The sequence below is a fragment of the Oncorhynchus keta genome, unplaced genomic scaffold (genome assembly GCF_023373465.1).
Source record: "Oncorhynchus keta strain PuntledgeMale-10-30-2019 unplaced genomic scaffold, Oket_V2 Un_scaffold_984_pilon_pilon, whole genome shotgun sequence".
NCBI lineage: Eukaryota > Metazoa > Chordata > Actinopteri > Salmoniformes > Salmonidae > Oncorhynchus > Oncorhynchus keta.
The window spans coordinates 234,989-247,837 of record NW_026291019.1 but is presented as its reverse complement, the minus strand read 5'-3'; the positions used below and the strand labels follow the sequence as shown (position 1 = coordinate 247,837).

Below are 12,849 nucleotides of genomic sequence, written 5' to 3'. Positions count from 1 at the left end.
TTATCCTAGCATGTGGTGGGCTTACTATAGTTTCTGCTGTGTTGGATGGCATGTTGATACTAGCATTATCTAGCATGTGGTGGTCTTACTATAGTTTCTGCTGTGTTGGATGGCATGTTGATACTAGCATTATCTAGCATGTGGTGGTCTTACTATAGTTTCAGCTGTGTTGGATGGCATGTTGATACTAGCATTACCTAGCATGTGGTGGGCTTACTATAGTTTCTGCTGTGTTGGATGGCATGTTGATACTAGCATTATCTAGCATGTGGTGGTCTTACTATAGTTTCTGCTGTGTTGGATGGCATGTTGATACTAGCATTACCTAGCATGTGTTGGTCTTACTATAGTTTCTGCTGTGTTGGATGGGATGTTGATACTAGCATTACCTAGCAAGTGGTGGGCTTACTATAGTTTCAGCTGTGTTGGATGGGATGTTGATACTAGCATTACCTAGCATGTGGTGGGCTTACTATAGTTTCTGCTGTGTTGGATGGCATGTTGATACTAGCATTACCTAGCATGTGGTGGGCTTACTATAGTTTCAGCTGTGTTGGATGGGATGTTGATACTAGCATTACCTAGCATGTGGTGGGCTTACTATAGTTTCAGCTGTGTTGGATGGGATGTTGATACTAGCATTACCTAGCATGTGGTGGTCTTACTATAGTTTCTGCTGTGTTGGATGGCATGTTGATACTAGCATTATCTAGCATGTGGTGGGCTTACTATAGTTTCAGCTGTGTTGGATGGCATGTTGATACTAGCATTACCTAGCATGTGGTGGTCTTACTATAGTTTCTGCTGTGTTGGATGGGATGTTGATACTAGCATTACCTAGCATGTGGTGGTCTTACTATAGTTTCTGCTGTGTTGGATGGCATGTTGATACTAGCATTATCTAGCATGTGGTGGGCTTACTATAGTTTCAGCTGTGTTGGATGGCATGTTGATACTAGCATTACCTAGCATGTGGTGGTCTTACTATAGTTTCTGCTGTGTTGGATGGCATGTTGATACTAGCATTACCTAGCATGTGGTGGGCTTACTATAGTTTCAGCTGTGTTGGATGGCATGTTGATACTAGCATTACCTAGCATGTGGTGGTCTTACTATAGTTTCAGCTGTGTTGGATGGCATGTTGATACTAGCATTACCTAGCATGTGGTGGTCTTACTATAGTTTCAGCTGTGTTGGATGGCATGTTGATACTAGCATTACCTAGCATGTGGTGGTCTTACTATAGTTTCTGCTGTGTTGGATGGCATGTTGATACTAGCATTACCTAGCATGTGGTGGTCTTACTATAGTTTCTGCTGTGTTGGATGGCATGTTGATACTAGCATTACCTAGCATGTGGTGGTCTTACTATAGTTTCAGCTGTGTTGGATGGCATGTTGATACTAGCATTACCTAGCATGTGGTGGGCTTTCTATAGTTTCTGCTGTGTTGGATGGCATGTTGATACTAGCATTACCTAGCATGTGGTGGGCTTACTATAGTTTCTGCTGTGTTGGATGGCATGTTGATACTAGCATTACCTAGCATGTGTTGGTCTTACTATAGTTTCTGCTGTGTTGGATGGGATGTTGATACTAGCATTACCTAGCATGTGTTGGTCTTACTATAGTTTCTGCTGTGTTGGATGGGATGTTGATACTAGCATTACCTAGCATGTGGTGGTCTTACTATAGTTTCAGCTGTGTTGGATGGCATGTTGATACTAGCATTACCTAGCATGTGTTGGTCTTACTATAGTTTCTGCTGTGTTGGATGGCATGTTGATACTAGCATTACCTAGCATGTGGTGGTCTTACTATAGTTTCTGCTGTGTTGGATGGCATGTTGATACTAGCATTACCTAGCATGTGGTGGTCTTACTATAGTTTCTGCTGTGTTGGATGGGATGTTGATACTAGCATTACCTAGCATGTGGTGGTCTTACTATAGTTTCTGCTGTGTTGGATGGCATGTTGATACTAGCATTATCTAGCATGTGGTGGGCTTACTATAGTTTCAGCTGTGTTGGATGGCATGTTGATACTAGCATTACCTAGCATGTGGTGGTCTTACTATAGTTTCTGCTGTGTTGGATGGCATGTTGATAGTAGCATTATCTAGCATGTGGTGGGCTTACTATAGTTTCAGCTGTGTTGGATGGCATGTTGATACTAGCATTATCTAGCATGTGTTGGTCTTACTATAGTTTCAGCTGTGTTGGATGGCATGTTGATACTAGCATTACCTAGCATGTGGTGGGCTTACTATAGTTTCAGCTGTGTTGGATGGCATGTTGATACTAGCATTATCTAGCATGTGTTGGTCTTACTATAGTTTCAGCTGTGTTGGATGGCATGTTGATACTAGCATTACCTAGCATGTGGTGGGCTTTCTATAGTTTCTGCTGTGTTGGATGGCATGTTGATACTAGCATTACCTAGCATGTGGTGGGCTTACTATAGTTTCTGCTGTGTTGGATGGCATGTTGATACTAGCATTACCTAGCATGTGTTGGTCTTACTATAGTTTCTGCTGTGTTGGATGGCATGTTGATACTAGCATTACCTAGCATGTGGTGGGCTTACTATAGTTTCTGCTGTGTTGGATGGCATGTTGATACTAGCATTACCTAGCATGTGTTGGTCTTACTATAGTTTCTGCTGTGTTGGATGGGATGTTGATACTAGCATTACCTAGCATGTGGTGGTCTTACTATAGTTTCAGCTGTGTTGGATGGCATGTTGATACTAGCATTACCTAGCATGTGTTGGTCTTACTATAGTTTCTGCTGTGTTGGATGGCATGTTGATACTAGCATTACCTAGCATGTGGTGGTCTTACTATAGTTTCTGCTGTGTTGGATGGCATGTTGATACTAGCATTACCTAGCATGTGGTGGTCTTACTATAGTTTCTGCTGTGTTGGATGGGATGTTGATACTAGCATTACCTAGCATGTGGTGGTCTTACTATAGTTTCTGCTGTGTTGGATGGGATGTTGATACTAGCATTACCTAGCATGTGGTGGTCTTACTATAGTTTCCGTGTGTTGGATGGCATGTTGATACTAGCATTACCTAGCATGTGGTGGTCTTACTATAGTTTCTGCTGTGTTGGATGGGATGTTGATACTAGCATTACCTAGCATGTGGTGGGCTTACTATAGTTTCAGCTGTGTTGGATGGCATGTTGATACTAGCATTACCTAGCATGTGGTGGGCTTACTATAGTTTCTGCTGTGTTGGATGGCATGTTGATACTAGCATTACCTAGCATGTGGTGGGCTTACTATAGTTTCAGCTGTGTTGGATGGCATGTTGATACTAGCATTACCTAGCATGTGGTGGTCTTACTATAGTTTCTGCTGTGTTGGATGGCATGTTGATAGTAGCATTATCTAGCATGTGGTGGGCTTACTATAGTTTCAGCTGTGTTGGATGGCATGTTGATACTAGCATTACCTAGCATGTGGTGGTCTTACTATAGTTTCTGCTGTGTTGGATGGCATGTTGATAGTAGCATTATCTAGCATGTGGTGGGCTTACTATAGTTTCAGCTGTGTTGGATGGCATGTTGATACTAGCATTATCTAGCATGTGTTGGTCTTACTATAGTTTCAGCTGTGTTGGATGGCATGTTGATACTAGCATTACCTAGCATGTGGTGGGCTTACTATAGTTTCAGCTGTGTTGGATGGCATGTTGATACTAGCATTATCTAGCATGTGGTGGGCTTACTATAGTTTCTGCTGTGTTGGATGGCATGTTGATACTAGCATTATCTAGCATGTGGTGGTCTTACTATAGTTTCTGCTGTGTTGGATGGCATGTTGATACTAGCATTATCTAGCATGTGTTGGTCTTACTATAGTTTCAGCTGTGTTGGATGGCATGTTGATACTAGCATTACCTAGCATGTGGTGGGCTTACTATAGTTTTTGCTGTGTTGGATGGCATGTTGATACTAGCATTACCTAGCATGTGGTGGGCTTACTATAGTTTCTGCTGTGTTGGATGGCATGTTGATACTAGCATTACCTAGCATGTGTTGGTCTTACTATAGTTTCTGCTGTGTTGGATGGGATGTTGATACTAGCATTACCTAGCATGTGGTCTTACTATAGTTTCAGCTGTGTTGGATGGCATGTTGATACTAGCATTACCTAGCATGTGTTGGTCTTACTATAGTTTCTGCTGTGTTGGATGGCATGTTGATACTAGCATTACCTAGCATGTGGTGGTCTTACTATAGTTTCTGCTGTGGTGGATGGCATGTTGATACTAGCATTACCTAGCATGTGGTGGTCTTACTATAGTTTCTGCTGTGTTGGATGGGATGTTGATACTAGCATTACCTAGCATGTGGTGGTCTTACTATAGTTTCTGCTGTGTTGGATGGGATGTTGATACTAGCATTACCTAGCATGTGGTGGTCTTACTATAGTTTCTGCTGTGTTGGATGGCATGTTGATACTAGCATTACCTAGCATGTGGTGGTCTTACTATAGTTTCTGCTGTGTTGGATGGGATGTTGATACTAGCATTACCTAGCATGTGGTGGGCTTACTATAGTTTCAGCTGTGTTGGATGGCATGTTGATACTAGCATTACCTAGCATGTGGTGGGCTTACTATAGTTTCAGCTGTGTTGGATGGCATGTTGATACTAGCATTACCTAGCATGTGGTGGTCTTACTATAGTTTCTGCTGTGTTGGATGGGATGTTGATACTAGCATTACCTAGCATGTGGTGGTCTTACTATAGTTTCTGCTGTGTTGGATGGGATGTTGATACTAGCATTACCTAGCATGTGGTGGTCTTACTATAGTTTCTGCTGTGTTGGATGGCATGTTGATACTAGCATTACCTAGCATGTGGTGGTCTTACTATAGTTTCTGCTGTGTTGGATGGGATGTTGATACTAGCATTACCTAGCATGTGGTGGGCTTACTATAGTTTCAGCTGTGTTGGATGGCATGTTGATACTAGCATTACCTAGCATGTGGTGGGCTTACTATAGTTTCTGCTGTGTTGGATGGCATGTTGATACTTGCATTACCTAGCATGTGGTGGGCTTACTATAGTTTCAGCTGTGTTGGATGGCATGTTGATACTAGCATTACCTAGCATGTGGTGTGCTTACTATAGTTTCTGCTGTGTTGGATGGCATGTTGATACTAGCATTACCTAGCATGTGGTGGGCTTACTATAGTTTCTGCTGTGTTGGATGAGATGTTGATACTAGCATTACCTAGCATGTGGTGGGCTTACTATAGTTTCAGCTGTGTTGGATGGCATGTTGATACTAGCATTACCTAGCATGTGGTGGGCTTACTATAGTTTCTGATGTGTTGATGGCATGTTGATACTAGCTGTGTTGGATGGCATGTTGATACTAGCATTACCTAGCATGTGGTGGTCTTACTATAGTTTCTGCTGTGTTGGATGGCATGTTGATACTAGCATTACCTAGCATCTGGTTGGCTTACTATAGTTTCAGCTGTGATGGATGGGATGTTAATATTAGCATTACCTAGCATGTGGTGGGCTTACTATAGTTTCAGCTGTGTTGGATGGCATGTTGATACTAGCATTACCTAGCATGTGGTGGTCTTACTATAGTTTCTGCTGTGTTGGATGGCATGTTGATACTAGCATTACCTAGCATGTGGTGGGCTTACTATAGTTTCAGCTGTGTTGGATGGGATGTTGATACTAGCATTACCTAGCAAGTGGTGGGCTTACTATAGTTTCAGCTGTGTTGGATGGCATGTTGATACTAGCATTACCTAGCATGTGGTGTGCTTACTATAGTTTCTGCTGTGTTGGATGGGATGTTGATACTAGCATTACCTAGCAAGTGGTGGGCTTACTATAGTTTCAGCTGTGTTGGATGGCATGTTGATACTAGCATTACCTAGCATGTGGTGTGCTTACTATAGTTTCTGCTGTGTTGGATGGCATGTTGATACTAGCATTACCTAGCATGTGGTGGGCTTACTATAGTTTCAGCTGTGTTGGATGGCATGTTGATACTAGCATTACCTAGCATGTGGTGGTCTTACTATAGTTTCTGCTGTGTTGGATGAGATGTTGATACTAGCATTACCTAGCATGTGGTGGGCTTACTATAGTTTCAGCTGTGTTGGATGGCATGTTGATACTAGCATTACCTAGCATGTGGTGGGCTTACTATAGTTTCAGCTGTGTTGGATGGCATGTTGATACTAGCATTACCTAGCATGTGGTGGTCTTACTATAGTTTCTGCTGTGTTGGATGGCATGTTGATACTAGCATTACCTAGCATGTGGTGGTCTTACTATAGTTTCTGCTGTGTTGGATGGCATGTTGATACTAGCATTACCTAGCATGTGGTGGGCTTACTATAGTTTCAGCTGTGTTGGATGGCATGTTGATACTAGCATTACCTAGCATGTGGTGGTCTTACTATAGTTTCTGCTGTGTTGGATGGCATGTTGATACTAGCATTATCTAGCATGTGGTGGGCTTACTATAGTTTCAGCTGTGTTGGATGGCATGTTGATACTAGCATTACCTAGCATGTGGTGGTCTTACTATAGTTTCTGCTGTGTTGGATGGCATGTTGATACTAGCATTATCTAGCATGTGGTGGGCTTACTATAGTTTCAGCTGTGTTGGATGGCATGTTGATACTAGCATTACCTAGCATGTGGTGGTCTTACTATAGTTTCTGCTGTGTTGGATGGCATGTTGATAGTAGCATTATCTAGCATGTGGTGGGCTTACTATAGTTTCTGCTGTGTTGGATGGGATGTTGATACTAGCATTACCTAGCATGTGGTGGGCTTACTATAGTTTCAGCTGTGTTGGATGGGATGTTGATACGAGCATTACCTAGCATGTGGTGGGCTTACTATAGTTTCTGCTGTGTTGGATGGCATGTTGATACTAGCATTATCTAGCATGTGGTGGTCTTACTATAGTTTCTGCTGTGTTGGATGGCATGTTGATACTAGCATTATCTAGCATGTGGTGGGCTTACTATAGTTTCAGCTGTGTTGGATGGCATGTTGATACTAGCATTACCTAGCATGTGGTGGGCTTACTATAGTTTCTGCTGTGTTGGATGTCATGTTGATACTAGCATTACCTAGCATGTGGTGGGCTTACTATAGTTTCAGCTGTGTTGGATGGCATGTTGATACTAGCATTACCTATCATGTGGTGGTCTTACTATAGTTTCTGCTGTGTTGGATGTCATGTTGATACTAGCATTACCTAGCATGTGGTGGGCTTACTATAGTTTCTGCTGTGTTGGATGGCATGTTGATACTAGCATTACCTAGCATGTGGTGGTCTTACTATAGTTTCTGCTGTGTTGGATGTCATGTTGATACTAGCATTACCTAGCATGTGGTGGGCTTACTAAACACCTGAAGGAGCAGAGCTAATGAATAGGTCAACATATTTCTACATGAAATGTAATCAAATCTGGAAATGGCAAAATATTATAGAAAAATAGCAGAAGCATAATCTATCCCATTTATCATCTATATACAAATTGTATTTATCATCTATATACATACTGTATTTATCATTAGGATAACAATCTAAATTCCAGCATTCACTCAAAGGTTAAAGGTCATAGTCTGGAAAACCTAATAGATAAGAAAGCATAATGATAGTAAGAGAATAGCATTGTGAGGCCTAGCTTTGGTTTCATGCTGTTGCTCTTCAGTCCAGGTTCTGTGGTGGTTCTCTTCAGTCATGTTCTGTGGTGGTTCTCTTCAGTCCAGGTTCTGTTGTGGTTCTCTTCAGTCCAGGTTCTGTGGTGGTTCTCTTCAGTCCAGGTTCTGTGGTGGTTCTCTTCACTCAATGTTCTGTGGTGGTTTTCTTCACTCAAGGTTCTGTGGTGTTTCAGTTTAGTCCAGGTTCTGTGGTGGTTCTCTTCAGGACGGGTTGTAGTTCTCATAATCAGAGGCATCAGCATCTATCTGAGGGATTGTGACAGTGGGGGAGTCCCTCACATTCTGAAATAAGACACTGAATGAGCACATTACACACCACTCCGTAACATTTTTGTAGACACACACACATTAAACACACTTACTGCCAGGGTGTCATACTCTGGTGACCTGGTCTTCATGTTCAAAGCTGTGTACGTGTCACTGTTAGGATCAGGATGGACACTCTGTGGAGAGAGAGAGTTGTCACGGTAAGAGTGAAAATAGTATGAGAGAGACTTTCATGACATAGTAAATTAATGTCACCAGGTGTGGAGGTGGAGGTGTAACTGATATAGTCACCTGTATCCCTGTTGTGGCATCACTTCCTGCTGTGGATCTCCTGTAAAGTGGGACAGAGTGAATTCTGCTCTCTAGTGACCACTAGTGGAAGTTTATATGTTACTAATACAGTTTTGCACATGAATAAATTAATATATTAATGCATTCACAACAAATCAGAGTGCTAATGGGAATTTATAAAACATTTGAAAAAATTCTGTCACCTGAACCACATGAGTCCAGAGAGACAGAGGATGAGAACCAGAACAACCACTATGATTCCTACAGCAGCAGTCAGAACTGATGTTTGTTTCCCTATAATAAAATATGGATGACATGAGTACATGGTAATACAAGACTGTAATGGTGTTCCTATGAACTGACAATGAATATACACTAACAATGGACATTTATACTATAATCAGCCACTATACCAAACATTAGGAACACCTTCCTAACAAGTGACATCAAAGGGGGATCAAAGCTTCACCTGGATTCACCTGGTCAGTCTGTCTATGTCATGGAAAGAACAGGTGTTCTTAATGTTTTGTACACTCAATGTTTAATGATAAAAAGCCATATTAAAAGTATTAACATTAGATTGAAACATGTAGTTTTGTATTGAAGTATTGAAGATGTAACTTTACCTGCTACAATGATCATCAGAGATGTAGAGTTCATAGATCCTCTTCTATTCTGGGCCTCACAGTAGTATTCTCCTCTGTCCTCAGAGATGATGTTAGTGATGCTGTAACTCTGTCCTGATGCTTTTGGTGAGGTTACGTTCTTCTTGTACCAGGTGTATTTGTCCACAGGTGGGTTGGCATCACTGCTGCAGGTCAGAGTCACTGAACTGCCCTCCACTATTTCACCAGAGGGACTGACTGACACTGAGGTGTTCTTTGGGCCGTCTGGTGGACAATATGTAACACATTGTTCATACATAGAGCTTTACATGAGGAGCATCATGGAACTTGGATTTATGATTAAAATAAATTAAATATTCATATAAATATGTATAACTTAGACAATAATGTAACAATACAGTGTTTGTGAAGTACTTGTAGTTACTACAGTAATGAGATGAGTACAATCATGGAACTTGGACAAAGATTGAAATAATGGATATAATAGATGAGAGAAGATGTTATTAAAAGAATACAACTGGAGATGGATCACACATCCTCACATGTGACAGTGAGAGTCTCTTCATCAGAGGGGAGATCCTCATGTCCTTCTACAGAACAGGAGTATCTGCCTGTATCCTCACTGCTGACTGGGTTTAGGAACAGACTGGTAGATTGGTTGGTTACGTGTCCATTCTTGTACCAGATGTAGGTGGGGTTGTCACCCAGAGTACAGGTGGTGCTACAGGTCAGTGTCACCTTCTGTCCCTCTGTCACAGTGGCAGGAGTCACCTTCACCTGCAGACCTAAATGAAAGAGGATTAAAACACTGAGTACGTCATAAAGTAATCGTTTGCAGTATTGATAGGATGTGACCTGCAGTGTTACCTGTGACAGTCAGAGTTGTTCCAGGGAAGGTGGGCTCCCAGGTTGTCTGATCTGTTCTGAATCTAAACTTATACTCAGCTGAATCCTCCTCTCTCAGGTCTGTGATTCTCAGGATGGAGTAACTCTGCATATTTCCAAGGTACTCCACACGACCTCCATACCCCGGGCTCAGGATTTGAGGCGCCTCATTAAGTTTTCCTTTTGTATACCAGATTGTTTCAGAGACTGTATGACCACTGGGAAATGTATAAGAGCAGGATATGTCCACTGATGTCCCATTCAAGGTACAGATCTTCTGATGGGTGTAAGTCACGTGGAAATAACTGTGACCCTCAACAGCTGAAACACAAGTACATTTTTCAAATGGTGTCAGTATGTAGAACTGTAAAATCAACCACCATTAATCTAAATGGAATAGTAGCTCTATCTCATGTCTGTTTCACTAAACATCAACCACCATTAATCTAAATGGAATAGTAGCTCTATCTCATGTCTGTTTCACTAAACATCAACCACCATTAATCTAAATGGAATAGTAGCTCTATCTCATGTCTGTTTCACTAAACATCAACCACCTTTAATCTAAATGGAATAGTAGCTCTATCTCATGTCTGTTTCACTAAACATCAACCACCATTAATCTAAATGGAATAGTAGCTCTACCTCATGTCTGTTTCACTAAACATCAACACTGACCAGTGATGTATTGGAGGATTTTGACAGACTTTAAAAAGTGTATTAGTCACACTCACACACTGCAGGAGAATTGATGCCTTTTACAGCACAGTAGAAGCTGTCTTCAGTTTTAAAGTGGATTGTGTATGAGGGGGAGGGGTCCTTTTGTACAATCTTACTGTTACTGTACCAGGTGAAGGTGGGGTTACCAGTCAGAGTACAGGTGGTGCTACAGGTCAGTGTCATTGACCACCATGTAGTGGTCACCTTCACCTGCAGGTCTGGAGTAGATAACAACATTAAAACCATCAATGCCGTGTTGTCTAGTTCAAATGAGGCAGGAGTGGACGTTCTCAAATCATCAATTCAGACATTCATATTATACCATACATTCATATTAATTATATTATTTCTGTACAAATCAAGACAATTTTCCAGAACCACTTAAACAGATTAGGATTATAGACAATGTTTATTGTACCTGTAACAGACAGAGTGATTAAACAGATCAATACTATATATAATATCACTGTACCTGTAACAGACAGAGTGATTAAACAGATCAACACTATATATAATATCACTGTACCTGTAACAGACAGAGTGATTAAACACATCAACACTATATATAATATCACTGTACCTGTAACAGACAGAGTGATTAAACAGATCAACACTATATATAATATCACTGTACCTGTAACAGACAGAGTGATTAAACACAACACTATATATAATATCACTGTACCTGTAACAGACAGAGTGACTAAACACATCAACACTATATATAATATCACTGTAACAGACAGAGTGATTAAACAGATCAACACTATATATAATATCACTGTACCTGTAACAGACAGAGTGACTCCAGGATAGCCACAATATTTCCCTCCAGTCTGATCTGTTATGAATCTGAACATGTACTCAGCTGAGTCACTTTCTCTCAGGTCTGTGATTGTCAGGGTGTGTCCATTCATCTTATCACTACGGTACGTCACACGACCTTTGTAGTCTGGGTCATCTAACAGACTCACATAATTCTCCACATCATACTTTTTGATGAACCAGAAGGTTGTTGTGACTTTATGCCAACTGGGATATGTGTAAGAGCAGGACATCTCCACTGGTGACCCCTTCAAGGTACAGATACTCTGAGTGGTGTATCTAACACTCCAGCCATCCTGACCCAGTACCACTGAAACACAGTTAGACATCACAAGGACGTTACATTAAGTTCAAGGTCTTTTGACTCACGCTAAAACTTTGTTCCATAGTTGCTGAGTTGAGACATTAATGCTCTTTGGTTGAGTGTGAATGGAAACCACAGATAAGATTCACTCAGTGAGGTGTGAAAGACAACTATTTAAAGGGAAGTGGAGACATAAAAAATGGTTGTGCTTTTAGAAATATCTGTAGTTTGACAAACTGGGCAACTAAAAGATAAGAATGAGACCGTACCTGCTACAGACCAGAGAAAGACCACCAACACACTTCCTGCTGTTCTCAAGGACATTGTTGCATCTCCCACCCTGCAGTCTTAGAAACATAAACAACAACTCACTCTATAGCTGGTGAATAACTCCACCTGATACATTGAAGTATAAACTGTAAATGGGGTACAGGGCCTCATTACTGAAAATGAACCAGGCTCATATTGTGTTGTGTTGTAATGTGCTATATGGTTGTCTATGTTAATATTGTCTGTCTGTAAGTCTATATCACTATGTATGTAATGTGTGTGATGTGTTGCATGTCTGTCTACATCTGTCTATTTAATGCAAAAATAACTTCCTAATGGATACAATAGTCATCATCATCATCATCATCATCATCAAAAACAACAACAGCAACAACCACTTATTGAACAGGTCTGTATTACTGTAAACACATATTTCTATATTGATTGTTGTGAAGCTGTTTTATTCTCAGAACCCAAATATAGAAGGATAAATGTTCAATCCTCTACAGTCCATCAAGTTGTACAGCAGACTAAAGACTGACCACCAGGTTCAATGATAGCTCCTATCCTCAAGCTGTGAGGCTAAACAGCCAGTGACTAAAGACTGACCACCAGGTTCAATGATAGCTCCTATCCTCAAGCTGTGAGGCTAAACAGCCAGTGACTAAAGACTGACCACCAGGTTCAATGATAGCTCCTATCCTCAAGCTGTGAGGCTAAACAGCAAGTGACTAAAGACTGACCACCAGGTTCAATGATAGCTCCTATCCTCAAGCTGTGAGGCTAAACAGCCAGTGACTAAAGACTGACCACCAGGTTCAATGACAGCTCCTATCCCCAAGCTGTGAGGCTAAACAGCCAGTGACTAAAGACTGACCACCAGGTTCAATGACAGCTCCTATCCCCAAGCTGTGAGGCTAAACAGCCAGTGA

General features: G+C 41.2%; 1 protein-coding gene and 1 long non-coding RNA gene across 3 annotated transcripts in view; both read right to left on the bottom strand.

Annotated features, from left to right (window-relative positions):
* LOC127929715 (B-cell receptor CD22-like) overlaps positions 1-12,849 on the bottom strand; it is a 44,545-nt gene that overhangs the window by 16,783 nt on the left and 14,913 nt on the right. For both annotated transcript variants that reach the window (XM_052517850.1, XM_052517849.1), the window contains exons 2-11: positions 11,917-11,994; positions 11,306-11,653; positions 10,533-10,736; positions 9,781-10,119; positions 9,456-9,698; positions 8,914-9,177; positions 8,491-8,581; positions 8,288-8,327; positions 8,092-8,172; positions 7,388-8,011 (exon numbers count right to left, since the gene is read on the bottom strand). In XM_052517850.1, coding sequence (XP_052373810.1) covers positions 7,931-8,011; positions 8,092-8,172; positions 8,288-8,327; positions 8,491-8,581; positions 8,914-9,177; positions 9,456-9,698; positions 9,781-10,119; positions 10,533-10,736; positions 11,306-11,653; positions 11,917-11,971 — 1,746 coding nt within the window. In that variant the 5' untranslated portion in view covers positions 11,972-11,994 and the 3' untranslated portion in view covers positions 7,388-7,930. The remainder of the gene's footprint in view (positions 1-7,387; positions 8,012-8,091; positions 8,173-8,287; positions 8,328-8,490; positions 8,582-8,913; positions 9,178-9,455; positions 9,699-9,780; positions 10,120-10,532; positions 10,737-11,305; positions 11,654-11,916; positions 11,995-12,849) is intronic.
* LOC127929725 (uncharacterized) lies at positions 10,783-11,208 on the bottom strand. Its single transcript, XR_008135884.1, has 3 exons — positions 11,153-11,208; positions 11,045-11,098; positions 10,783-10,990 (listed from the first exon to the last, which is right to left on the bottom strand). It is a non-coding gene; the product is annotated as an uncharacterized LOC127929725 (long non-coding RNA).